Raw genomic sequence first — 27,486 nt, 5'->3', positions numbered from 1 at the left:
TTGGGGCAAAAGAACCAGGTTTTGGGCCCATCCGCTAGCTAGCGAAACCCTTGGATGTAGCCATGGAAAAGCCATTATAGCCTCTGCTATAATAAAAAGGGACCCATGAACAAGAAGCTTATTTCACCATTAGCAAATGGGTTTCACAAAGAAGTAAGGAGAAGTTAATGATTCCAGACACCTCCATGCAGACAGGCAAGTGCAACTCGTAGCTTTTAATGAGGTTCTTAAATTGGGCCTCCGTCAAAGGGAGCTGACAGCAGTGCAACTTGATAGAAACAGGTCCCAGAAGCTGGTACAGCATCTCATTATAAACCTAGATGTGATAATGGTTTATCGAGAGTGCAGTGAGATTAAGGGCCACTATCTTGGTCATTTGAATGCCCTTTTTACCCATTGTTGTCTTTTTAATTGTATATATTGCTTGTTTTATGTTGCTATGGTCATTGGCTAATGTGAATAAAGTTTATCTATCTATCTATCTATCTATCTATCTATCTATCTATCAACCTAGATGTGAGCCAGATGTGTGTGAAAGTGGGCTGCAGTGTACGATTCCACTGGGAAATACATTCCTATGAAGGGCTTTGCTAGTGTAGAACTACTGCACTGCTCTTTGTGCTTCCTGGCACTGCAAATTCTGTTTTGTAAGGCTTCCCCTCTTTCTTTAAAGTAGGTGTGTGCCCATCTTTCAAAATTAACTGATACTATGAATGAGCATACCTCAGAAATTCCTGTTCTCACAATTGGGGAGCCTTACTTTTCCCACTCATACATAGCCATTTGGAGAACAACCAAATACGATGTCCTTAAGCTAGGTGAGTTCAGGGATGAAACCCGCACCTTCCATTTCCCCATTCTTACCCCCAGGCCTCAATTAATTCAAAGCTGCATGTCGCTGCACAAAAGATAAAACAGTACAAGGTGCGCATTTGAAAAGATGCCAATCAAAAAAACCCTGCAACTCAGCACTGCGGATGTATTCAAATTTATGGGGTCAGAGAAACTCAAGGCATTTGTGTCTTTTCCTTTGTGAGATGGGGAAAGGGGTGCGTTCTGTCTATTCTGGAGGATTCACTAAATAGGTTCCTGCATTGCAAGGGGTTGGACTATATGATCCTTGGGTCCCTTCCAACTCTACAGTTCTATGAGTCTATGGTTTGTGGCAAAGCCACAGCCAAATCAAGGTTCTGGACAAGCCTTCTCTGAAAGCGTTCTGCCAGGACTTAGAATAAGTGTATATATAAGACAGGCAGGCACATACAACTGATACGTGCCCATGTGTGGCCATCCCTGATGAAGCTAGTATCCTGTGTGCCTTAGCCATTCAGAACAGTCTTTCTTCTTCTCCCCTCATCTCATCCTAATCACTTCCAATTCATCTCATTTGGACACTATGCTATTCACTTCTTGCAGCTGCGATTTTCATTTTCCTTCCTAGCTGGAGCACAAAGCCATTAGCACAGGTTTCTGATCTGAGCCTTTGATCCACATTAGCCCTCTGAGCTTGAATTCATTTTGTGAAGAAAGTAGTGTTTACAAAAGGGTGCGTACTACACCCATTAGCCATTGCTTGCCGAGCTCATGTGACACCCACTTCCCTCCCAGCCTTGACCTCTGACCTTTGGGGTTTGATCTCTTAACCTTTGCCAGATAGGGTGGCCATTTAAGCGTCACAAAATGCATCATCAAAAAGGAGAAAAGAGAACACAGATTTGCATAAAATGTGCATATGATAATTTATATGTATAGGTGAAAGCTTAGAAATAATTACTGTAATTTAAATAGAAATACAATACATCTCACCATAGCAGGGAAGATTGTGGCGAGATGACCTGTGCCCATTTTGCTGCCCAGGCATTTCTTGTTCTTGGAGTTCTTTATCTTCAAACCTGACTTGGACCAGACAGCCTTCTAGATGTTGCTGAACTGCAGCTCTCATCATCTCTGGTCATTGGTCATGCTGGTTGGGGCTGATGGGAGTTGTAGGTCAGCAGATTCTGGAGAGGTGAAGGTTCCCCCACACCAGATATAGAGGATGCTTTCAAATAGAGGGCTGCCCTCTGATAGGCCTTCAAAAAGTAGGTCCACCTCAAGTATGGCCACCCTAACTCCAAGCATGTGAGAAACAATCCCGGATACCCCCCAGAAGCTATTCTGCCAAGGTGGGAAATAGGAAATCAAAGGAGGACATAATGCTACAGCAGAGGTCCCTGTGCTTCTTTGTCTAGCTGCAGCACTTCAAACATAGACATGAATGCACAGAGATTCTGCAGCTGGGCTTCACTTCAATTTGACAGCCACACATACCTCCTCAATTCCAATTCATGGCCTGGTCCCTCTAACACAAGTGGCATTCGGTGTCATAAAGATGACAGCTTGGAAGACCAAGCTTTTGGCTTTTTCTGCCCCTGACAGAAGTGCTCACCACTTGCCTTGGTGCCAGAAGCATGATCAGTAGAGAGGAAGGCTGAAACTCTCAGGGATGCCTTGGCAATTTCCTGGAGACCTGTGGGAAAGTGATCTGGAGAAGAGAATGCTCTGGGCAGACTGTTTAGGTACATAGGATGTTGCTTTATAGCAAGTCAGACTCTTGGTCCACTTAGCTCATTAGTATCTACATTGACCAGCAGTGGCTCTCTAGGGCTTCGGTCAAGGAGTCTCTCCTAGCCCTGCCTGGAGGAATTGAAGCTGAGACCTTCTGCATAGTAAGCAGATATTCTACCAGTGAGCTACATCCCACCCCATAGATTTGAAGTGTGAAAGTGCTCCAGTTTGACCAATTGGCGGTAGAATGAGGCATCTCAAGAGGAAGGGCTGCAGAGTTCAAGGCAAGAAGCAGAGGGCACAAGAGCACTTTTCAAATATATAAATGGCTGCCATAAAATAGAGGAAGAGTGCAAGTTTGCAACTAAGGGAAACGACAAGAAGCAGTGGGTGAAGGTTCAGTTGTAGCAAACTGATATAAAGTATATTTTTATGGATGGCTTCCTCATTATTTTTATTTTTTCAAAAAAAATATTGGGAATATACAGTAGGGGCTGCTGTAGAAACCATTTAAAGGAGGACACTGGATGTCCTGCTAGGGATGGTTTAGGAATCCATTATTTCTGGGACTCTCTGGGCTGCTTAATATGTGTCTTTTCCCTTATAGGGATGGGGGAAGTATGCATGTCTATATCTCTGCACACCATCCTATGTGAAGACCATGCAAGCACCTATTTTCCCAGAAGGTGTAGCTGACAGCAAAACAGACATGTGTGCATTCACACGTGGTAGTCTCTCCTCTGCACATACTCCTTACACCCATTTTCACACACCGTTTGAAGCAGCATTTAATTAGCCACCCGTCTTTGCGCTGAACAGAATGAAGAATGAAGAGCTGATGATCGCTCTGAATGAGACTGCTGCTGGGCGGTAATTTAAGAATAAACTTAAACAGATTGCCGTCATTCTGCACATGGAAGCGGCCGCAGAGATGATACGGTGAAAGGCTCAGTGCCCCACAGTTGCTAGGTAACTTCATGGCGGTTTCGATGTAACCTGCTAATCAGAGAAGGAATGAAGAAGAGCAACATCCACATTACTGAGAGGCCGGGGTTGTGTGTGAGAGAGACGGGGGGTGGGGGGTGGCAGAGAGTGTTGTATTAGTTCTGCTGATTCTTCTTGCTTTTAAACTATCAGAAGGGCTCGGTCCTTCCATATTGTTTGTGTCTGCATGTGTGTGCTTGTGTGCATCTGTTTGTGTGCACTTGGCAACAATATTTTGCTGCCTGAAACCTTCTCTGGTTCACCACCCTGTAGCCAGACTGCAAATAGTATCCAGGCTGGGGGCTCCTGTTTCCCTCCCCCCCGTCTGCCCTGTTAAAGGGTAGGAAAAAGGCAGCAGGCTGAAATCTTTGTCTGTGGTTTGGCCCTCCCATTTGGCAGCACACATACTGGCTCTCTGCTTGTGATGCCCACCCTGATTGTGTGGGTTGGTTTTGGTCGGCAGGTGGGTGGATGCCGGCCCTGCCTTTGGGCCCCCAGCAGTTTCCACATGTGCTTGCAAGGTCCATGTCATCTGCAAAAGAATCCCTTGTCCCTGCTCCTCAAGCTTGTGACTCTGCTATGAGTTGAATGGATCCAGTTGACCAGGGTGTGGGAGGGCAGGGCTTGCCCATGAATGTATTTTGTGTTTTGGGGTGGGTGGGGTGGGCAATATGGACAACAGCCCCAGCCTACATGACCGAGCAGGTGAAGCCGCAGCATTCCTTCAGAAGAGTGAGGCCTGTCTTTGTTACATATGGTGTAGAGGTTTGCTGTCCTCTTGAAGTCATCCTCTTTTCTTTTACTGGAGCTGTGAAGGAACAAACAGTCACTGCTATGGGAACAGTGGCTCATGCTCAGGCCCTATGATAGCCACCAATCTGCCTGAGGTAAGCAGGTGTCTGCATCTGGGATCCACACAACTCATAGGGAAGGAAGGTGTGAGCTTTAAAGCTGGCCCATAACCAACCAGTGGAGGATTGTTCATATGGGCAAATGGGGCACTGCCCCACCAACCTCTGTCTGCCCTCAACCAGACCTCCACCTGTCTGCTTCCTTACAGCCAGTCCAGGGCGTGACACTGGCTGTAAGCTTAATCTTCCTTATTCTCAGTGTTGCCCTTCTAGAACTTGGCAGGGAGGAGAGTGGAGACAAAACTAGAATTTGTTGACTCGCGTTGCCATTGGCTCTGGCTCCACCTACTGTTGACCTCCCTGCCTTCTGCCTTGCTAGTTCCAATGAGTGCCAGCCACCATTGTAACCAAGTCATGTGTATATTTGTATATTGGGTGGCAGCAGCAAATCACAAAGGCACCAACCCTCCACTCCAAACTACACTCAGTGGGAACAGCTGCCAGCGCTGATAAGTATCTGTGTGTGCATATTTGCAAACATAAACTTGTCACATTTACACTGGACTTTAATAAGATATACTAGTAAAAATATTGGGCCACTCATTTTTTAAAAAGTAGATAATTCAGGATCTTTTTGATTATGAAGTAAGAAATACAAATAATATGCACAAATCATATAAGCAGCTGCTTCCCACACAGGCCAGCTGTTTTCTAGTTGCAAACAACGTCTCCTCCTCCTTTTGGGCAGGGTGCGTGTGCGTGTGTGTGTGTGTATGTATGTGTGTGTCCATCTGGCTGATGGACATTTTCCAGACTGCACGGGAACCTCTTCACACAAATGGCTTCCCTTCCGGAGCAGCATGTATGCAATGGATTCAGCCATGCAAGATAGCAAAACCCAGATCTATGAATGCAAAAGAGCAAACAGTGCAGAATCATAACACCTAATCTAAATTATGCAAATTTGCATCATTTACACAGGTTACAGACTTCAACTTTTCTTGGTGCAATAGAGATATAGAAAAAGATGACAGAGATCGAGATATAGCATGGAGGAAACACAACACTGTTCCTACATACACACAGCAGTGGAAAGGGAGGCTGCTCACTCCCAAGTACCTACTTGTTTTCGGAAGGCAGGTTTTGGAAATCCTGGTCTTCAAAAACTCTGCCATTTCTTTGTCTTCTTCTCGTTCTCTGTGGAAGGAGGAAATTGGTTACTACTCTGTGGATGAGATTTGCATCCCAGCAATAAGCAACCATTGCTTGGTGTGTGTGAAGGTATGGCTATAATCCAGATAGGTTAGAGTCAAGGTATCCTGAATTATTGTTCTTCAGATCTCTGTGAAGGACAAGGCTGCTTTTTTGTTCTTTCTTGGCTCCAGGGAATATTTGCTTTCAGAAAGAGTGGTGCTTCACTGACATGCACAGCTCCTTTCCCCTGCTTGTACCAGTACCCCAAGCCTTTGTTTCTTGTCCTTTATTAAAAAAAAACATTTTAAAATCTGCCTAGACTCCAGTATTGCAATACTGCCCGGAAGCAATGGTATAAATCTACGGATCAAAAAGGTTGATCTTCCCTGGAGACAATGATTTGAGTTTTTGGTGAGTGATGTAGAGTAAGCCCATCTCCTCACCTTACCTTTGGAAAAGTCCCTTAAAAAAACAAAACAATATGCAACAATGAATTTAACAGCACACACATTTACAATTGCCCTGTGTGGGACTGAGGAGGCAACAGAAGCAAAGTCTGCCTGCATACCCCAACCAAAGAGTCTAGTGGATAAAATTGGCTTCAAATACTCGAGGTGACTCCCGGCCAGCTACCTTCACTCAGTCTCACCTACTTCACAGTGTTGTTGTGGGGATAAAATGGGATAACCCCTGGGTATGCTGATCTGGGCTCCTTGGATGAAAGGTGGAAAACATATATGAACAGCACTAGGTTCATGCCAACACTGAGCTGGAGCCAGGAAGCTGGCACAGCTGTTGGTATCCATGTGTACCTGAGCCTTTCAAACTCCACATCATCCACCAGGAAATCTCGAGTCTCCACAAGTTTGTGAATCTGCTGCACTAGCTCCTCCTCCTGCTGCTTGTCTTCTTTAGATTTTTTATTTTCTGCAAAATAGGGGGAAACCCACAAAGCAATAGGTTAATGACAGAGGAATTGCACGAGAGATATGTGGGTGTCCTCTGCCTGACACAGAGCCCTCTCAGTAGTGGCATCCTAGTGGTGGAACACTTTCCCCACAAAGGTTTTCCTGGCACTTACCTTACCATCCTTTCAATGCCAGGCAAATACCTTTTTGATTTTGTTTTTTCCTGAGCATCTTATACACAATGTTAATGTGTTTCTCGTGTTGCTGAATCAAAAGCTCAGTGGAGGTACATCAACCTGTAGCTGAACTAGCAAAAAGGAAAGACAAATTCTGAAGCTTGTAGAGGTCAAAATGTGACAGTGGATCGGCCTCTCCACTCTTCCTTGACTTTAGACTGCTCCGTAATTAACTGATTCATAGAATCATAGAATTGTAGAGTTGGAGTTCGTTTCTCCCTATCTTCTCAAGTCCATGCTTCTTCAAAGTCCATGATGCCTTTGGTAGAGGCTATTCTCCAATTGGAGCGCTCGCAGGCCAGATCTCACTCGCAGGATCATCACCTTGTTGTGGTGAATGGCCTTGCACTTTCCTATGTTCCTTGTGAGCGAAGCCATCAGGAGTCTCATACTCCCATTAGGGTCACCCAAGATGATAAGGTCAAAGGGGAGAAGCTGGACAAAGAATGATCCAAGAAGTCCTCAAGGGCAGAAGAGGCAGAAGACAACAATGTTGTTATGTTACAATGGCTGTGAAGGAGGACGAGGACTACGTCAGATAAGAAACTACTGATCATCATGATACTCATGACCTTGGAATAGAGCCTGACTGTGAAAACCGTGCATTGATCAGCATGCACTGATCTCCACACATAGAACAAATTCATGCACATGTCTTCCAAAAACCCATCCACACACTTTAAAATACATAGATAATAGATAAATATAAAGTATGCACCCAACTGTTCTCCGGCAATGGATAGGCAGCATTTGAGTAGCCCCTCCATAAGGACAACTTGGCTTCCTGGTGGAGGTGGAAGTGGTTGAGGGGCAGGAGAAGCAGAGTGGCAGGGCTGAAAGTCTCAGTGCTAGGCAGTGGACAAGACCTGGAGGATGAAGACCCATGTTGTAGGGCACTGTTGTACAAACAGAGAGTGAGTTGGTACTGATCAAGCTGCACCATGAAGGAAAGGAGGATGCACCTTGGACTTGAGAAACTTTACCGTATTTAAACATTTGGGCTGTGGTTCAGGATACAAGGATTCCAGACAATGACTTTCAGGCCCAACTTGCAGCCCTCTGTCTAAACATCTCCAACCAAACATAGTGGTGGTTTCCACTATGACCTCCTATGGATGGTTGTAAATCTTTGTTCCTCCCCACAGGCTCTTTCCTCCTCCCAACCTTTTCATGAAGGTTCTTCTCGATTTTTTCTAACCTTTATTCCCTTCTTAATGATGGCACCCCTTAACTGGGACTGGGTGTGACAGACAATGCTATGAGCAGTACCTATTTATAAAACTATTTTTATTTTCCCCCGTGGTAGTTGTGGCAGAATGGGTTTTATACAGCTTTAGTAGGTTTCACCTGTTCTGAGATGCCTGGGTTCTCCTCCTGCCTTGCTTAACATTTAAAAATTCAGATTCCAAAGCGAGCCAAGCATCTCTGAGACAAGAAAAGTCTTACGATAACTTTGCATTGGCCTGTTTAATTCACATTCCTTTGCAACATCCTCTCCTAGCTTAGTGCATTGGAGGCCAAGTGATCCTGTAAATGGCAAACCCCACTGGTGAATAGGGTAGGGGTGGGGAATCCACAACCCTCCAGATGTTATTGGACTCCAACTCCCATCAGCCCCATCCAACATGGCCAGTGGACAGGGGTGATGGGAGTTGTATTTGTGCAATAGCTGGAGGTCACAAGCTCCTCATACCTCAATACATGCGGATGGCACCAACAAAGCTTTATGGAAAAACAAGGTGCTAAGAAAACTCACTCCCTGGGAGAGTTGCCATGGGTTTGGGCCTTACCTGGCACTGCAATCAGCTTCTGCAACTCCTTTTTCAATCTGGTGATTTCCTTACAAAGCTGGATGTCATCCATCCTGAAAAGACAAGGGAGGGAGCCTCAATCCCTTGTCCACAAGAGACCACAGAGACAAGTCACTTGAGCATCCCTTGCTGCAAATCCTAATCATTTACCTTTCAGCATGCTGCTGGGAAGAACTCCAAGCTGGGTTGGACACATTTGGCTGAAACCAGTCGCTTGGGGCCTTTGATACCACCTTGCAACAGATTATATGTGGAATATTTCTTGTTTATCGTTTTCCACTTTCTAATCCATCACCTGCATTTTACACTTTAAAACTCTCTAGCTGCTCCACAACCTTTCTTCCAAATTAGTAAATTGCTACATGAGACAGGTAAGTGAAGCAGCATGTGTTTCTACATGCAGAATGCAACAAGGGATCATTTAAGGAGCTGTAGAAGACAATTCGTCTTGGAAGGAGGGCTTACACTAGGGGCGTGAACATTTGCTTCAGACAAACCCTTGAATCCCGAGACAAATCAGGAAGATTTGAAGAGAACTGGGGCTCTTCTAAGGTGGGTGTCCAATGCAATGTCACAGACTGAATCAGGCTGCTTCCAAAGCCTCTGGGATTGTCTTGGATATTTGGACATCGCAGGATACCTCTGGACACCTCCAGATTTGTCAGTATTATTACATCGCATACCTGAACTTGTGTTCACACATTTAAAGTAGATTAAAGCACTTCTTCACCCTTGTGACAATGAAACACGACCAGAAAATTGCACTAGAATGTGTGGAATAATGACCAAATATTGTGCAAATGAACAGCTTGTATGGGTTTGCCCTTTCTTCTGAATAGGCATTTGGGCTTATAGTAGATTACAGTAACGAGGGAGATCAAGCTCCAACATTGTAGCAAGGTATCATGAACCAATGGCAGGGACCAAGTGGGAGAGATATTCCCAGGAACACAGAACCTATTGCAAAAAATCAAAGGCAGCCTGCTATGAGAGCTTTGAACAAAGATGATCAAGTCTACAATCTTCTCTCAGCCATGAAACTGACTTAGCTGTAGATGCCCTTCAGGCAAGTCACTAACTTTCAGCCTAATCTGTCTTCATGAATAAGAGGAGAAATCTGTACACTGAGGAGTGCGACAGAAATAATAAACTATAGATCTGCATCCCAGCAAATGGATTTGAATCAATGTTGCTCCTCTAATGACTCAGTCACAAGCTGAATAATTCCAGAGGATACTGTTCTCTAAATACGCAACCCTATAATTTATCTTGGTCACCGGTGAAACCCTATGAGAATACAGCCAAATGTGTTGATACCCATTCAAAGCCAAGAAATAATTTTATACAGAAGACATTATTCAGGTTTCCTCCCCACATGCCAGCTGTTTCTTCTCTCCATTCTCCTCCAGTTTAGACGGCACTTTGGTTTTATAATGTGATGCTTTTAGGATTACAAGAAGCATCTTTGGGTGGAGGGCTTCTTCTAAGATAATCTGATAACCTGGAATGCTCTTTTTCAGGAAGCACAAGCGCACACATACAGGAATCATAACTTGGACAGGACTGAGACAGAGGAAGGAAAACAGAGTTCAAGAATTAGGTGGCAGTGAGATACTAATTCACCTTTCTAAGGACAACTTAGTGATAGTCAGAAGAAACTGCACCTGTGGTTTGCAAATTATCTGTAGCCTTGGGTGCCAAATCACTCTTAGAATCATTAAGGGTTAGAAATCGAATTCCTAGCTAGATTTAACTTGGGGCTGCTGGGAGCAAAAGTTATCTATATTGATCCATGCTCGCTAGCTTGCAGTGATGCTTGATGCCATCTATGGCTAGCAAGCCATGGAAAATGGAGAAGATTTAATGGCTGTGTACTTGGAACATATGGTGCTGACCTTTAAAGCCCTAAATGGTCTCAGCCCTGAAGAAGCGTCTCCATCTCCATTGCTCAGCCCAGACACTGAGGTCCTCCTCCAAGGGCCTTCTGGTGGTTTCCTCACTGTGAGAAGTGAAGTTACAGGAAACCAGGCAGGGGGCCTTCTCAGTAGTGGCAACCGCCCTGTGGTACACCCTCCCATGAGATGTCAAAGAAATAAACAATTATCTGACTTTTAGAAGACATCTGAAGGCAGCCCTGTATAGGGAAGTTTTAAATGTTTAGTGTTTTATTATGCTTTTATATTTGTTGAAAGCCACCCAGAGTGGCTGGGGCAACCCAGTCAGATGGGTGGGGTATAACAACAACAACAACAACAACACAAGGAAAAGTCCCAGAAACAATATAGCAGCAACTCCTATAGGTAGTCCTAGTATACCATGTCAACTATGTCTCATTGATCTAGTTCCCCTTAGTCCAGGGCATGGTCTAGGGGCATGTGATGCAGTCACCATTGCTGCTGCTAAGCAGGTCTGTGTCTGGTCATTTTCTGGATGGGAGATCTTCTGGGAACCACTTTGAGTATGTCATCTTGAGATGCTTGAAAGAAGAAAGGTGGGATATGATTGTACTGAAATAAACAAATATATAATAAACTTTGCTGTGCAGTACTATCGTATTGTGGGTGCTCCAATATGAGCAGATAGATTTTGTCTGCAGTGACTCAAAGAGCCATGCACAGTAAAGCAGAAATTAAGAGCTGTTCAACTGCATTGCAAGGAGATAGATACAATTTAAGAACTGGGATTCTTTTTTAAAAAAACAACAACAACATTGGTATTTTACTCCCATTTCATGCCTTATTTTTAAATTGAATGTGAATTACTAAGTACAGTAATTCTGTAATGCTTTATTGAGACCCCTTGGCTTAAACAAATACATTTTATCTGACAACAAAAGAAAGCTGGCTAAAATTAATGAAATTTTATTATCTAATTGCTTTACAGTGCCACAATAGAGATTGTTGTATTATCCATCAGCGAATTTGGGTTGGCTACCTTTTGTGTATGTCTGTGTAATTTTACCTCCTATAGCACATCCCCGCAGCAAAAGAATTATGTTCATAATTTACATGGGTTACATTCATCAGAACAGTGCATCTAATTGCATTACATTATGTAACCATCCTGGCAATCTCTCTTTTTTCTTGAGTTTTCCATTTTTCACAGAGGTCTTTTGATGTGCTAATTAATCCACACAGCCTTGCTCAGCCTGTCTTTAATAAGTGAAAAGAAAAATGGTCCTAAATGATGAGTGAAGGCCCCACCTAGGTACCATTTGATTCCTAAACCCTTTGTAGCAGCTACTCTCGTTATAATAATTCCCCCTTCCCTGCAGACACGAGGGCTAGAGGCATACTTCTGTATAGCAGGAAATCTCCAGGAGCACCAAATTCCACATTATGAACCGTATCCCATTAAGAATAGCAGAATGCAGGTATGGCCAACGGACAACCTGTGGTCTAGGTCCAACCTCCAATACAATTTCTCCTAACCCCGGAAGGACCGACCAGTTTGAATCATAGTAAATTGATAACCTACAATTCCACATGTAAAGAAATTGGGGATGGGGGGGGTGAGATTAGGGAGAGTTGGTAAGATCACAATCCTATGCATGCTTTTTTGGAAGTAAGCCCCACTGAATGTAGTGGGGCTTGCCTCTGAGTAAACATGCATCTGAATGCACAGTAGGTTTTAAGCAACAGACATTTCCACATTTTGTTATATCTCTCTTTTTGCTCTTGAGACCTGAGAATACAGGATAGTCCTCCTTGGCTTAATGCATTAGAACATGGGTAGGCAAACCAAGGCCCAGGGGCCAGATCCGGCCCAATTGCCTTCTAAATCCGGCCCATGGACAGTCCGGGAATCACTGTGTTTTTACATGAGTAGAATGTGTGCTTTTATTTAAAATGCATCTTGGGTTATATGTGGGGCATAGGAATTCGTTCATTTTTTTCTTCAAAATATAGTCTGGCCCCCCACAAGGTCTGAGGGACAATGGACTGGGCCCCTGCTGAAAAAGTTTGCTGACCCCTGATCTAGAGTTCCTGCTCCCTTGCAGTTGACATCATCACTGTCATGGATGTATTGTTGGCTCAGAGTTTAACTAAAATGCTGGCTATTCTGAAAGTATTGAGAAGTCAGTGCAAAGTGCCTACAGCCTGCTGTATGGATTTCTGGGAAAATGCTTGCAAAGCAAACTGTTATGTCAAGGTAACAAATGTCTATCATCTTATATCGTGGATCTTTCCCTGCTGCAAATTCCATGGTGATTGCATTCAGGTTTTAGTATCTGCTCCAGAAAACCAATTCCACAGTTTTTACTTCCTAAAAGTTGAGCTTTTATTGTAGACTAGAAGGCCCTTGGAATCCCTTCTAATTCTACAATTCTAAGATTCTAATGAGTGAGAAAATGAAAAGTTAAAAAACAAACAAACAAACAAACAAACAAACAAACAAACACGAAAGGCCAGAAATGGACAGGCTGTTCCTCCACTTTTTACTTAAAGAGCCCCACTAAAGCAGGCCAGTGGCCAATCTAGTCCAGCATCCTGTTCTCATAGTGGCCAACCAGATCCCTATGAGAAGCCTGCAAGCAGGATCTTGGCACAACAGCACTCTTCACCTCCTGTAGTTTCTAGCACCGGGTATTCATAAGTATACTACCTCTGTCTGTGGAGGCAGAGCATAGCCCTTGTGGCAAGAGCCAGAGATAGCCTTATCCTCAGTGAATTTGGTGGATCATCTCTTAACACTGTCCCAGAGTTGGTAGTAATCCCAGTGTGGTGTAGTGGTTAAGAGCAGTGGACTCGTAATCTGGTGAACCGGGTTCGCGTCTCCGCTCCTCCACATGCAGCTGCTGGGTGACCTTGGGCTAGTCTCTCAGTCCCACTCACCTCACAGAGTGTTCGTTGTCAGGGAGGAAGGGAAAGGAGAATGTTAGCTGCTTTGAGACTCCTTCGGGTAGTGATAAAGCAGGATATCAAATCCAAACTCCTCCTCTTCTTTTTGTGGTACTGGATTTCATAGTTTAATAATACACTGTGAGAAGAAGTACTGTCTTTTGTCTATTATGACTCTTCCAATGTTTAGCTTTATCAGATGCACCTGTGTTCTAGTATCATGAAAGAGGGAGAAGAGCTTTTCCACTTTCTTGATGCCAAGCTGCCTGCAGAACTCAGCAGGGCATTGGATGAGGCAGCTAAACCACCGACACAAACCCAAAGAATTGCTCTTTCAAAGCACAGCAACTGCTACTCTTCTTCTACAGCATGAGGAAAATCTATTTTGCTGCTGATGTCAGAACTCTTGTTTTTGCATATGTAATGAACTAATAGAGGGATAAGGTTTGTTATTTTATGTGGAGGCCTGGGGGGGGGGGCACAGTAAGCAGACAGAGGGAGCTATCCGTGGTTCTGTTAGAACAGGCATATCCAAAGTCTGTTTTGGGGGCCTAATCTGGTCTCTGTGGCAGTTTATTTATTGGGGTCAAATCCTTAAAAAAGCTCAACAAGTTGAATTGTAAAAAAAAGCTCAACAACTCTGGGGTAAAATTTGGCCCTCTTTGGGAAAAAATTGGGCCCCTCTACCTTAGAAGAACTGAGCATGGAATCTGTTTGTAGCTCTTTCAGGCACTGCAACTCATCACTGAAAAACTATAAGGCCCTGTTCACACTTAAATTAGGTTTTGTACTACCTACCATCTGTAGTTTGAAAGTAAAACCTAAATTGGCAAGATTGGACACCATTTAAAAATACACTCTGCTGCATAAACTTCTCTCACAAGTGATGCTTTCTGGGTGGGAAAGGTCTTTTTAGCATCACTTGAAGAAATATTCTTAACTTAAACCAATTTCCTTGCTAACTAAAAGACTATTTCACATATTGCCTAATCAGTCAGCTAGCTACCTACCTCTTAAGCTGCTGTAGTGGAAGCAGCAAGTCTAATTATCTTCTGTACCCCCAGTCAGCAATCTGGCAGCTGCATTCTGTGTTAGTTGTAGTTTCCAAGTCACTTTCACAGGCTTATGATGTCTTTTTGCTGTTCACATGTTTCTGCCTTTTGCCAGTCATATCAAAATAAAGTGTCAGGAACATTTGTGCTTCTGTTTCACAGAAAACAGATCTGGCAGGGTGAGAAGGCACCTTAGCTCAGTGGTAGAACATCTGCTTTGCATGCAGAAGGCTTCCAGGTGTAGCCGCTGGAATTTCCAGGTAAGGTTGGGAATATCCCCTATCTAAAACTCAAGAGCCACTGTTAGTGCAGAAAATATGGATGTCACTCAGTATAGGGCAGCTTCCTGTGTTTCTGGATAAAAATTGTGAAAGAAACACATACCAGAGAACCCACTATCTTAGGAGCCTCAGTGTTACAAAGGCTCCACTATAAAATAAGAATTCTCCAAAATATAATGCAGGCGTTGGCTTCTCAAATCTGACTCACAGTCCTGGATATGGCAACCCATGAAGCATATCCAGGCTCCAAATTAGACCCCACTTCAATACTCTACTTTTATTTATGCTTATGCTACAGCTCCTTGAAGCAAAGGAACACACACACACACACACACACACACACACACACACACACCTTCCTCTGCAAGATATGCTACCATTTGAGCAACTAGCCAGGGGACATAGCCACCTGAGAAAAGAAAGTTTAGTCCCACAACACTGCCGCTCAGTTATACTGTTCCAAGAGTCCTGCTTCTTGTAGACGAATATGAATAAAAAGAGCTTTTGGCCTTGGGCAAAGCTCACACTGAAGGAGACAAGGATCTATTGATGTACGTTCCCCCCCCCCTTAAGTAGGAGGACAAGGCTAGACCACTTTGAAGGGGGTGCCTGGGCTAGAAGAGAGAATTGCATGGAGGTCATATCAAGAGTCACCAGTGTGGGTGGCTGCGTGGGAGAATTCATTAGATAATCAGTGGTACTTGGGAGAAAAAGGCAATTAGCAGCCAGCAAGTCTGCATCACAGCAGCAGTAGCAGCAACATTTGGTGAAGACTTTGGGCTAAGTCTATAACAGCTCTGAAGTGGGCAGAGAGCAGCCCTTATATTTGTTTGGAAGGGAGTACCAAAACTGTCATTGATGGTGTTTCTACCACCTTCTCTGTTCAGGTTAAGCCTTTCCCAACCCTAATGGCCTTCCAGATGTCTTGGACTATAACTCACATCGTCCCATGCTGCTGGAGCTGATGGGAGTTGTAGTCCACCTGGAGGGCACCAGTTGGGGATGGCTGCCCTGGGTATACTCATTGACCTGGCACTGCTTTTCAAAAGGCAGGTTGCCAGGAGACCTTTTCCCCCACTTTCAGCTAATGGGGAGAACTGTGAAGTCCCGGCAGACTGGAGGAGGGCAAATGTTGTCCCTATTTTCAAAAAGGGGAAAAGAGAGGACCCAAATAATTACCGCCCAGTCAGTCTGACATCAATACCAGGGAAGATTCTGGAGCAGATCATTAAGCAAACAGTCTGTGAGCACCTAGAAAGGAATGCTGTGATCACCAATAGTCAGCGTGTATTTCTGAAAAATAAGTCATGTCAGACTAACCTGATCTCGTTTTTTGACAGAATTACAACCCTGGTAGATGAAGGGAACGCAGTGGATGTAGCCTACCTTGATTTCAGGAAGGCATTTGACAAGGTGCCCCGTGATATTCTTGTAAAGAAGCTGGTAAAATGCGGTCTTGACTATGCTACCACTCAGTGGATTTGTAACTGGCTGACTGACCGAACCCAAAGGGTGCTCATCAATGGTTCCCCTTCATCCTGGAGAAGAGTGACTAGTGGGGTGCCACAGGGTTCTGTCTTGGGCCCGGTCTTATTCAACATCTTTATCAACGACTTGGATGATGGACTCAAGGGCATCCTGATCAAATTTGCAGATGACACCAAACTGGGAGGGGTGGCTAACACCTCAGAGGACAGGATCACACTTCAAAACGACCTTGACAGATTAGAGAACTGGGCAAAAACAAACAAGATGAATTTTAACAGGGAGAAATGTAAAGTATTGCACTTGGGCAAAAAAAATGAGAGGCACAAATACAAGATGGGTGACACCTGGCTTGAGAGCAGTACATGTGAAAAGGATCTAGGAGTCTTGGTTGACCACAAACTTGACATGAGCCAACAGTGTGACACGGCAGCTAAAAAAGCCAATGCAATTCTGGGCTGCATCAATAGGAGTATAGCATCTAGATCAAGGGAAGTAATAGTGCTACTGTATTCTGCTCTGGTCAGACCTCACCTGGAGTACTGTGTCCAGTTCTGGGCACCACACTTCAAGAAGGACACTGACAAACTGGAACGTGTCCAGAGGAGGGCAACCAAAATGGTCAAAGGCCTGGAAACGATGCCTTATGAGGAATGGCTAAGGGAGCTGGGCATGTTTAGCCTGGAGAAGAGGAGGTTAAGGGGTGATATGATAGCCATGTTCAAATATATAAAAGGATGTCTCTAGAGGGGGGAGAAAGGTTGTTTTCTGCTGCTCCAGAGAAGCGGACACGGAGCAATGGATCCAAACTACAAGAAAGAAGATTCCACCTAAACATTAGGAAGAACTTCCTGACAGTAAGAGCTGTTCGACAGTGGAATTTGCTGCCAAGGAGTGTGGTGGAGTCTCCTTCTTTGGAGGTCTTTAAGCAGAGGCTTGACAACCATATGTCAGGAGTGCTCTGATGGTGTTTCCTGCTTGGCAGGGGGTTGGACTCAATGGCCCTTGTGGTCTCTTCCAACTCTATGATTCTATGATTCCTTTTTCTATATTGATTCACAGTTCTGTAACTTCCATGCTTGATTATGGCAATGCACACTAAATAGAGCTGCCCTTGAAGATGCTACAGAAGTTTCAGCCTAAGTGCAGTCCTTCTGACAGGTGTTGGAAGGCACAATCATTTCCAACCCACTATGTGTCAGGCCAGTTGCAAGGATTGTCAAATCACTTCTGGGTCCTGTTCAGGCTACCCTTGGTGTAGGAACATCATGCTCCAAAGACCATCTCTGGAGCCCACTTGCCTGCTGTGGTCCTGCCAGAAAGCTCTGTTGTGTGCTGTTTTTACAGTAAGCTACAACAGTAAGCCACCTTTTTGCTCTCTTTTCATAGTGACTGCAAGACCGGTTTCTTCTGGTTCACTTCTGGTTGATGTTCTTCTATGCCTGGCTAGCTTAGATAGTTGGATTTTGTTGCTGCTGTTGCTGCTGTTTTCATCTATATACTTTTCATCTCTATGGAAGACTGGTGTATATATAAATAGGACTTCTAGGGCAACCTGGTGCCCTGCAGATGATTCTGGACTACAACATCACCATCCCTGACCATTGGCCATGCTGGCTGGGGCTGATGGAAGCTGTAGTCCAACAGTGTATAGAAGGTCACAGGTCCCTATCTTTGGTTTAAGGGCTAAGCCAATTTGGGGGTGGACAGCTGAAAATAAATCTGGATCTAGGAAAAGGCCCTTGCAAATTCCTGTCCCTGTTGATATCTTTCAGAGGCAAAAATTAGCCCTGCTCTGTGGAACCCACAGTCTATGCAGAGCATGTCCTTGGCAAACCTGCCTTGTGTGCTGTAGGGTGGATATTGACACCTGCAGCTAGGCTGCTTCTTCCACGGAGTGATTCAGAGATTGGAGAAAACAAACAAAGGCTGCTGTAGCATGGAAATCAGAGCTATAGAAATTTCTCCCTCCTTCCGCTGCCTTGAAAAAGTCAGCTTGCATGCTGACTCAAGAAGGAGAAGGCCATGCTGTAACACGGCAAATGGGAAGGCTTTCCACCCCTAGGAGAGAGGCACAGTGTTGACATCGCAGTCAGGTTTAGGCTAATGTTGATGAATGATGACTCACCTCTGACTTCAGTTTTAGATCTCTCTCTATGTGTATACAGGCCACAGAAGTCTGGCAGTGCTATTCCTTGAAAGCCCAGGGCTGCCAAACCTGCAATGCAGACATATTTGGGGGTGCTTCTTCTCTAACAGCCCCTGTTTGGGGTTCATTGCAGCACCAAGAATATGCTTTCTGTTGGACAGGAACCAGAAGAAGTGGTAGAGCATCTGCTTTGCATACAGGAGGTCCTCGGTTCAATCCCCAGCGTCTCCAAGTCAAACCAGAAAAGACCTTTGCCTGAAACTCTGGATAGCCACTGCCAGTCCCTGAGCAAAAGGGACCAATGATCTGGCTCAGGCAGTTTCCTGTGTTCCAGGATAATGCTGCATAAAGGACAATGGATGCATCCCTGGGGTCCTTACGGCACTTCCCTTTGGCTGAGTCTGAAATATATGCCAGGATGCATCACGTAAAAATGAGATGCATTTGTCAAGGGGGTTTCTTAGGAGGATGCACAGTTCTACTAAAGCAGCCACGTCCTCCAGGCATTGCCAGACCACACCTCCCACCCTTTCCTGACAATTGAGTATGGTGGGTGGGGCTGATGGGAACTGGAGTCCCACAACATCTGGAGGGCCACAGGTTAGCCAACCCTGCGTTCAAGGTACATCCAAAGATCCATGGATGCCCCGAGGGATACATAGGTTCCTAACAGCAGCCCAGCCTCTGATGAGGACCAATCCCTATGGCATTGGGATGAGTACAGCTGGATCGCAGAAGCTTTGCTTAGCTGAGTCATTCTTAGCTGCAGAAGGGCTGGCACAGATTAGGCTAGCTACAGTCAGTCTCTGCAGTACCAGATGCTGGAAGTCATCAAAGAGAAGATGAGTTTCTTTTTGCATTTTCTAAATAGTGCGATGCTATATCTCATTCTCATTGACATGGCAGGGGCAGGGGCTGTGGTAGGCTCAGGACTGAGAAGAAAAATTGTACCATAAGATGTGTCACCGGTTGCTAGCTTGGGTGGCTTTTCAATCGATTAGGCACTTATTGTTTATTTTCCTTACAACAGCATCCTGCCATAATGGAACCCAAGGCAGCATACATGAGGTTCCCAGGCTGCCTCCTGTCCAGGCACTGATCAGACCTTCAAGGTGGTGGCCCCTTGAGCCTTTGGACCATATACAGTGTCAATGACTATTGGCTGTGACAGTAAAACCAAACTTCTATGTTCAGGAACAGTGTGCTACACCCTTTACCTCCCAACCCAATTCAGTGGGGGGATATATATATATATATATATATATATATATCTGAGAGAGACAGAGGGGGGAGATAACTATACTGTGCTGGCTGGGGCTGATGGGAGTTGCAGTCCAACAATGTCTGAATAAACACAAGGTCCCCACTCTTGGTGCATCTATGAATAGTCAGGAGGAGCTCCTGAATTTTTAATCCATAGCTCTCCCCTGACCTGGTTTTGCCTCAGCGAGATAACAGTGTCCTGTGACACCAGAACGATTAGTCCAGGAAATGTTTTCATGGTCACGCAGTAGTCCCTTTCCATTGGTTCAAACATGGAGAAATTGTGACGTGGTTGCTGTGCAGATTCTGCGTACAGCATGTACATGTGCACAACTTCTGCACATGTAGGCTTGGTGAAGAGGTTTAGGTGAAGAGGCTGGTGGCAGCCCACCTCATATTTTCACTATCCACAGAACTTAGTCGGCAGCATTGGGCACCCTATACAGCAGCTCTTTTCAAAACACCCACGCTCCCATGAGCCGCTTCCCAATCAGCTGTCTGCTGAGAAACCCTTGCACGCTTCAGGGAGGGGGGTGATGTTCCATGATGCAGAGGGCCAGACTGGCTATTTGACCTTTCCTAAAGTTGGCATATGCAGCCTGAGAAAACATGGGATCCCGCCCACCCAGGCAGGCTGAAAGAGAGGTCTGATACTCTTGTGGACTCTTCTCATTGAGTTAAATCTACATCCTTTCAAAGAGAGCATCATCAGACTCCAGGGCCATTAGAAAACGAGAGAGACTAAATTGTGAGCTCAAAGCAGGGAGAGGGAAACTGAGCAGATCTAGACAGAGAGAGGGAGAGATGAAGAGGAGCACCTCGGACCAGCTGCCTCTTGCCTCCTTATAGGTGGTGGAAAGAGAAAGGATCGTGCCCACGGAGACTTTGCACCTTGCTGAGCGCCCTCCCACGGGCATCCTGCTCTCTAGTTTCCCAACTCACATGTATCTGAGCTCCGACTCCCTCCGCACCAGAACTTCCCGGATCCTCTCAATTTTAAAGAGCTCCCCTTCGATGTCATCAATGGTCGTTGTGGAGTCGGCCATGGACACTATCTCATCCTCTGAGGGCAAAAGGGAAAAGGAACTCAGTTAGCAGATGGGATGGGGGTGGACAGGAAAGCAAGCAATGTCATCAGTGATTAGACTGGAATCTCTTCTAATTTATGGCAACATGGCGAAGAAGTTCTGATTTCTGTCAGGCTGCCTTATACGGCCTATGCGGGACCTGTGCCCCTCCCCAACACTGTTGGACTCCGACTCCCATCAGCCTCAGCCAGCACAGCCTAGGATGAGGCATGATGGGAGTTGTGGTCCAACAACCTCTGGAGAGCCACGGTTCAGTCTCATATCATTGCCTTCAACAGGATCTAAGAGGAGCTGATAAAATGGCATGAAAATATCACTGAAGAAATGGAGGGGGGACTGCAGAGAATTAGTTCCATAGATGGCAGCTGCTCCTCAGCTCCTTCTTCCAAACTCCCCTGAGGCAGACATATTTCTTTCACAGCAATGCCTGGGGGGCTCATTTCTCTCTTTATACCTCTAGAGAAGCACATTTCCCCTCATATCTTCTTGACATAGTTGTCAAGAGTCTGCCAGCAATTTCAGAGCCTGCACTCTTATACTAAGATTACAGGGAATGTGCTCATCTTAGCTTTTTTATTATAATCCCTTGTGGAATCTCTGAAACAAAACCAGCATTGATGGAGACTGAATTATCTGTGCATGCCTTTTCCTTTCCGCGTAGGGGGAACAGCACTGCGCTATTATTATTGTGTCAAAGGTCCAAAGAACAAAAGCTTGTGCTCTAGAGAAGACCCACCAGGGAGTAGCAGTTAGGACTGGCCTGCTATTTTGACTCTGGAAGGAGAGAGGTTCTCTTGGTGGAAAAGTTGCTCTCTCACCTACATCAAGCAAAGAACTCAAGCAAAGACTTTATGGGGGGGGACTCCACAGGTCCTTCAATAGGCACAAGTGGGCAGGGTGAACAGTTAAGTGGCTCCTGTTATCCTGCATGTCACAGGCACCGTCCAGTAGGTGCTCATGACATTCAAACAACTGCTCCCCAAATAAGAACAGACTCAGCAGTTGTGATACTTGGAACAAGGGATGAAAAATAGTTATTTACTACAGTAACAAAATATTGCTGTGTACAGTTTTGGTTAAAATAATACATTGCTGCAGCAAACATGCAACCCCTGCGTACATTTCTTGCAGACACAGAAATGGACTGCAAAAGTCCTAGGAACCTTCATTGTTTCAAAGTTGTGAGTTTTTTTCTTGATTTTCTTGTTTTACCTTCTTGTAAACTGCTTTGAGGTTGTTGTTTTCAACCATAAGAGGAGCCATTAACAAACATAAAGCCTGGCTCTTTGCATAATGCCAGGCTCAGAATTCATCCTGATTGGATTAGGGCACTTCCTGCATTTGAAGTGCATGTGATCTCAAATACATAATGAATCTTTACCACCCCTACTGAGCCAAGGGCAGCCTTGAAGCACATTCTCTTCCCACCCTCACAGATGTTAGGAAGTAGCCTCATTTCAGAGTTGAATAGTTGTTCTTGTTGTTGAATTTCTTTACCATCCTTCACCTGAGGATCACAGGGCAGTTTACAATATGAAAAAAGTTTCTATTGCTGAGTCTTGTACCCTCTGCTTTCTGGGGAAGGACTGTGGACCTGACTTGCATGTGGAAGGTCCAGGTTCCATCTCGGTCATCTCTAAGTAGGTCTGGGAAAGGCCCCTGTCAGAAAACCTGGAAAACCACTGCCAGTCAGTGTTGGCAAAACTGAGCTAAAGATGGACCAATGGTCTGATGTGGTTTAAGGCAGCTTCCTGTACTTCTGTCCTTTCCCCCCACCATGTGCCAGCACTGCTATGGATATTCCTACAAACCACCCTGGAATGGGTTTGGATGAATGGAAATAAACGTTTAAAATAAAATGGGAAAAAACACGCATCTACCGGAATGAATGGAGCATCTACCTGCAGTGAAAGTCTCCTGCAAAATTGCTCCTCCCTCACACACACAAATAGGCAGAATTAGTTGGCATGCAATCAAGTCTGAACCCCAACATCATCTCTCGTGCTCTGTATTTTGCACTAACTGGACCAGTCATTCCTGAAGAATATTATTCCTTTGGATTTAGGGACAGACATGCAGCTGCATTATCTTTATACAAAGTGTATAAAAGCCATCTCCAGCTTCCTTGGCATGCACTAGCAGAGCCAAGTGATGAGATCAATACATCATTACTGGAGCCAAATGACCTCCCAACACTGGCCTGTGCCAGTGAGTCAAGTCAGAGGAAAAAGCCAGCCTCTGGCTTTTCTTCCCTCCCCTGATACCCTCTTGCATCTCTGCCTCCCAAAGGCTTGCACAGCTGCTTGTTGCAGCAGCCCTGGCTACAAGCTGGTGTCTCTGGGGCTGGCCAGGGGGTGCTTCCCAGGCCCCTGTGGAGCAGTGGGAGGAGGCACCTCTCTTTGGGTCAGAGGGGGCAGCTAAGAGACCAGGGATGGCGGCTGCCCAGAGCACTCCCAAGGAGAGGGGAGAAGAAAGCAGGCTGAGGAAACACTCCACAAGGGAGGGTGTTTGAAAAAGGGTGAGAGGCTGCCAGCTCTGCAGGCAAGGGGTGACATAACTGGGCTTCTGAGCCCCACAGGGGTGCCACAGGAAGAATGTAGTTGGGTCAAGGCAGCCGTGGAATCAAAAAGGTTGAAAACCTATGAGCTAAACAATGCTGTGATCATTACCTGGGAAGAAAGAATGAATGAAGAAGATGGAAGTTTAAACATCTGCCTCCTGTGACTTTGGAGGAAGCAGATGCTGGCTAGGAGCCTAGCACCACAGCCATCTCCAGCAAATCTGTTGATGATGGCCCCTAACCCTTTAGGCTGAGTCGTATAAGATGCTAAGAACTGCATTAGGTGCTACGGAAACTTAACACAGATGAAAGGCCCTTTACTTCAAGGCAGATGAGACACATACACACACAAAATGCACCCCCTCTCCCATTGCACTACTAGTCCACCCTAAAAGCTATAGCAGAAAATCCCATAGTTTATGCTAAGAGAACTCACAAACAAAATGCTATACAGTGGTACCTCGGGTTAAGAACTTAATTCTTAATTCTGGAGGTCTGTTCTTAACCTGAAACTGTTCTTAACCTGAAGCACCACTTTAGTGGGGCCTCCCGCTGCTGCTGCTGCCACCATGCAATTTCTGTTCTCATCCTGAAGCAAAGTTCTTAACCCGAGGTACTACTTCCGGGTTAGCCAAGTCTGTAACCTGAAGCATCTGTAACCACTGTATTCTTGTCCGGAACTGAGCTATTAACTTCACCTGCTGTGGTGGGAGTGATTAAACCACTGGCTGCCAACCCCATGCTGTCTCTAGCCTCCAGGGGGAGTAGCTGTTGGTTGGAGCCAGCTGAAGGCTTTGGGGACTGAGAGAAAGCACACCCATCCACACGATGTACTCTCAGCTTGTGTGGGAAGTACCATAGGAGCCCAAGCTGGCATGCTACTTCCAGACCTGAGCTGAGCCACCTTGCATAATTTGCCTCATCTGCCTGGGGAATTGAACTGGTTTTGCACTAGGTGACCCACCTAACTCAGCCAAGTGCCCAGACCCACTGTTTCAAGCAACAGGGTCTTCTTTGCCATGCAACCTGGCTGAAACAGGCAGACTTGGTTTGGGCAGCAGGTCAAATGTGCTCCAGACGCTCCTGATGCCAATATGCTTCTGTGTATCATATATATACATAATAAACACCCACCCACCAGCAGCGGATGAAGGGGAAGGAACTGCAACATCCTTGTCCTGCATGCTGCTTTAGCCACTAGTCTACACTGTACCGAGGATCTGATAAAGGCATTTGTACTGGTAAGGTGCGGCTGCTTCTCTAAGCAACAGAAGGAGATAGCTGAATTCTTGAATGGGAAGTTTTGGCATTAACTCCTTCCTGCCTGTCGCTTGCCCGGTTATGCCCATTCACAAAAATTGGGAACTGACACGGATGGTATATAGCTGAGTAGAGAAGGAGTAAATCCTTACCTGGTGCCTTCATGGGGTATTGCTAAAAGCCATCAATTAACCTCAATGCCCCTCAGCTTCACCCTTGGGGACGTGGCCTTTCCTGGAAACCCCAAATCATGTGCATTTCTCATTTTGGCCAGTTCTGTAATGCCCACACATGCACTGAGGCATCCCCCCAGCTACCAGAGTGTGCCCAGCAGTCAAACTCCATCCACGCCAGAGGCTCTTTTTGTGAATGAACAGAGAGTAGAGTGTCTGGTCCTCGGCCAGGTTTCTCTACTCATGTTTTCCCTGCTGCCTGCCACTACTCAATGCAAACGTACTCCGTTTCCACTGCCAGTGAGACAGACAGGTGGGGTCTCATTCATATATCTATATAATAACAATAATAACATCACCAGGAGTGGGGTTTTTAGGGGGTGGGATTTGAACAAGACATCCACCTCCACCTCCACTGCTGCGAAACTTTCAAGGAAGACAGAAAATAGCAGACACCCAGCAGGCAAATGTTATACTGGCACACATACACACACATCATGCAGATCTGCAAGGATTTAAGCCCCATTTCAGGGGGTGCAGTGAGTAACAGGGAGGGATTTGGTACTTCGCTGCTGTGCCCCAGGTGTGCAAACTAATCTCACCTTTGCCTGCATCTGCTGCTTTCCACTTGGTTGACTCCAGGGATCCGTACTGGGTGGATGCCTTGGTTTCTTTCTCCATCCTTGCCTCTCGCTTGTGGGATGTTTTTCCCCCTCTAATCTTTTTTTCTTTGTTTGTCTAGATGAGCATAATTTCTTAGGGAGAAGGACTTCTAAAGAGCACACATTGCAGGGAAGTCAGAGCCCATCCTCTGGAAAAGGAATGATTAAATAGAGAGAGAAACAAAATCAAAGGAGCACAGAATACAGCCAAGCCTGGTACCTGCCCAGCAGCTGCTGCCTGCTAGTTCCACACCGAGATGCTTTAGCACAGCTGCCGAAAGATGAAATAGAATCAGAGGCTGCAGGAGACTAGATGTGGCTCTGTTATGACACCAAGAGCCGCCCTCTGGTGGAAATAAGTGCAAACTACTCATCAGCAAAACACAAGATGTTGTGATAGGCACCAACTTAGATGGCTTTAAAAGGGGTGAGATGAATGTTGTGTCAGTGGGAAAACGTACATTGGTCAGCACTGAGGACTTTTTTTCAGGAGGAGAGAAGGGTACTACTTTTTAAAGCAAATGAATGAAATTAAGCCCAATGTTATGAGTGTGGGAATGTTCAGGGAGGCAGGAGAGGATATATTGTTGAATTATATCCTTCCCAACTAGTTAACACTAGTTCTATAATTTAGCAGAGTAACATTCTCCTTTCTAACTTGTACAGCAGATAACATCTTTGCCAGGATCGTTTAAGCCTCTAAAATAAGTTTTCTGGTAATTCCCCTTTATTCCCTCTTAAAAGATTAGACAGTCTTGTATAAAAGTATAAAAAAGTTTATTCACACACATTCTGTTCACAGATGGATCCCAGAAGGCAGACATAAGCTACAAAATATATACACCTGGAATCTATCCCATAAGGAGATAGCTCCTTTGTCCTCTCTTGGCTGCAAGCCAAGAGAGCATCTCAGGCTAAGATGATGTTGCTTCTTTGAGGAATGGAGTCAGAGAGAGAGATGTCTGCATCCCCTGTGCTGTTTTCTTGCCTGCATAGGTGAGGTCACGCCCATCTCTGGTCACATATAGAGGAAGTCTGTCCCAGCCCAGGAGGAAACAGCAAGTTCCAACTGGCTGGTCCAGACACCCCCTTTTATGTCCACTCTAGAAATGTTGTATTTGACTGCTCTGTGTTTCACATCCCACAATGAGGACATTAATAAGCAAACCATTCAACAGGCACTTTGAGTACAGGGCTTTAGAAGTGGTTATTTAAAATCAAGGCAGTTAAGACGCAAATGTTTCATTTAGCTATGGAGCTTCTAAACTGACCTTCTTGTAAATAAATTCCAGAATAGTTTGCAAACATTAAATAATCAACCAGTAAAATACAATTAAAATCATAAATCCTACACCAACATTTCTAAAAACTCTCACAGATGAAGCAATAAAACAACCCAAATTTGTGGAGGAAAAGGCTATATATGCCCATGGCTGGGAATCTTGAGTGTGAGAGTGACATTGCCTCTTACGGGCTTCTCATAGGCATCTGGCCAGTGTGAGAATAAGATACTGGACTAGTCAGGTCTTTGGTCTGATCCTGCAGGTGCCTTCTTATGCTTCTGAGTAAACTCAGCTGATTGGCACTTTTCAAACAGACCCCTGATCTAAGTTGCAGTTTGGCTGTGTTCAAAACCTTCCCCTAGATACCATGGAGCAAAGTATCAGATAAGTTACCAACTCATTTGTGTTTTTTATACCCTCTATTCATCTCTTCAGCATCTCACCGAGGAAGAAGGTAGCAAGAATTCTCTCTTCCTCTGACAACACTTCTATAAGCTCAGTCTCCAAAATGAATGCACCTTTGCCTTTGGGTTGCTTTCTTCAGGCCAGGTTCCTCCTGCAGCTTTATTAGCTGCATAATAAGTAGGAATTCAATAGGTGAGGCTTTTGTCGTCACCACACCTGGCCTCCTACCCAAAACCATCAGCCTTCTTGTGTCTGTTGCCCTACTTCCAGCTACCACAGCAACTGGCTTAAATCTCTCTTCCCTTTGGCTTTCTTCTAATGCGACATTGATGGAAACAACGAATAGTCAAGTTTCATCTTCCTCTTTTATTTGTACAGTACTTCCTTTGATTGCAACTTGTAATGACTCACCTGCTATAAAATATGCAAGTGAAGAGCTATTTACATTGATTG

At 45.1% G+C, this 27,486-nt stretch overlaps 1 protein-coding gene across 3 annotated transcripts; it reads right to left on the bottom strand.

Annotated features, from left to right (window-relative positions):
* Window positions 1-184: 184 nt before the first annotated feature.
* Window positions 185-25,651, bottom strand: LOC308471461 (bMERB domain-containing protein 1-like). 3 transcript variants are annotated; one of them, XM_080995454.1, is made up of 7 exons: window positions 25,566-25,636; window positions 25,286-25,494; window positions 20,545-20,665; window positions 8,511-8,584; window positions 6,389-6,503; window positions 5,506-5,579; window positions 185-4,339 (listed from the first exon to the last, which is right to left on the bottom strand). In XM_080995454.1, exons 2-7 carry the CDS (start codon window positions 25,362-25,364, stop codon window positions 4,221-4,223), a joined length of 582 nt encoding a protein of 193 aa, XP_080851580.1. In that variant the 5' UTR covers window positions 25,365-25,494; window positions 25,566-25,636; the 3' UTR covers window positions 185-4,220. The 3 variants fall into 3 exon arrangements, with proteins under 3 accessions (XP_080851580.1, XP_080851581.1, XP_080851579.1); XM_080995455.1 differs by lacking the exon at window positions 25,286-25,494 and having other exon boundaries at window positions 25,566-25,651; XM_080995453.1 differs by having other exon boundaries at window positions 25,286-25,641.
* Window positions 25,652-27,486: the final 1,835 nt, after the last annotated feature.

This window comes from Podarcis pityusensis (genome assembly GCF_964106645.2).
Source record: "Podarcis pityusensis genome assembly, chromosome: 2".
Taxonomy (NCBI): Eukaryota; Metazoa; Chordata; class Lepidosauria; order Squamata; family Lacertidae; genus Podarcis; species Podarcis pityusensis.
This window is presented reverse-complemented; position numbering and strand designations above follow the sequence as displayed.

Excerpts from the sequence above, each read along its gene's own strand:
- LOC308471461 (XM_080995453.1), bottom strand. The coding sequence starts at position 25,364 with ATGGAGAAAGAAACCAAGGCATCCACCCAGTACGGATCCCTGGAGTCA. Across the intron at positions 5,580-6,388 it reads GTGGAGTTTGAAAGGCTCAG|AGAACGAGAAGAAGACAAAG; the intron begins GTACACATGGAT and ends CTCCTTCCACAG. Across the intron at positions 4,340-5,505 it reads AACCTGCCTTCCGAAAACAA|CTCCAGTAAAAGAAAAGAGG; the intron begins GTAGGTACTTGG and ends GTTCCTTCACAG.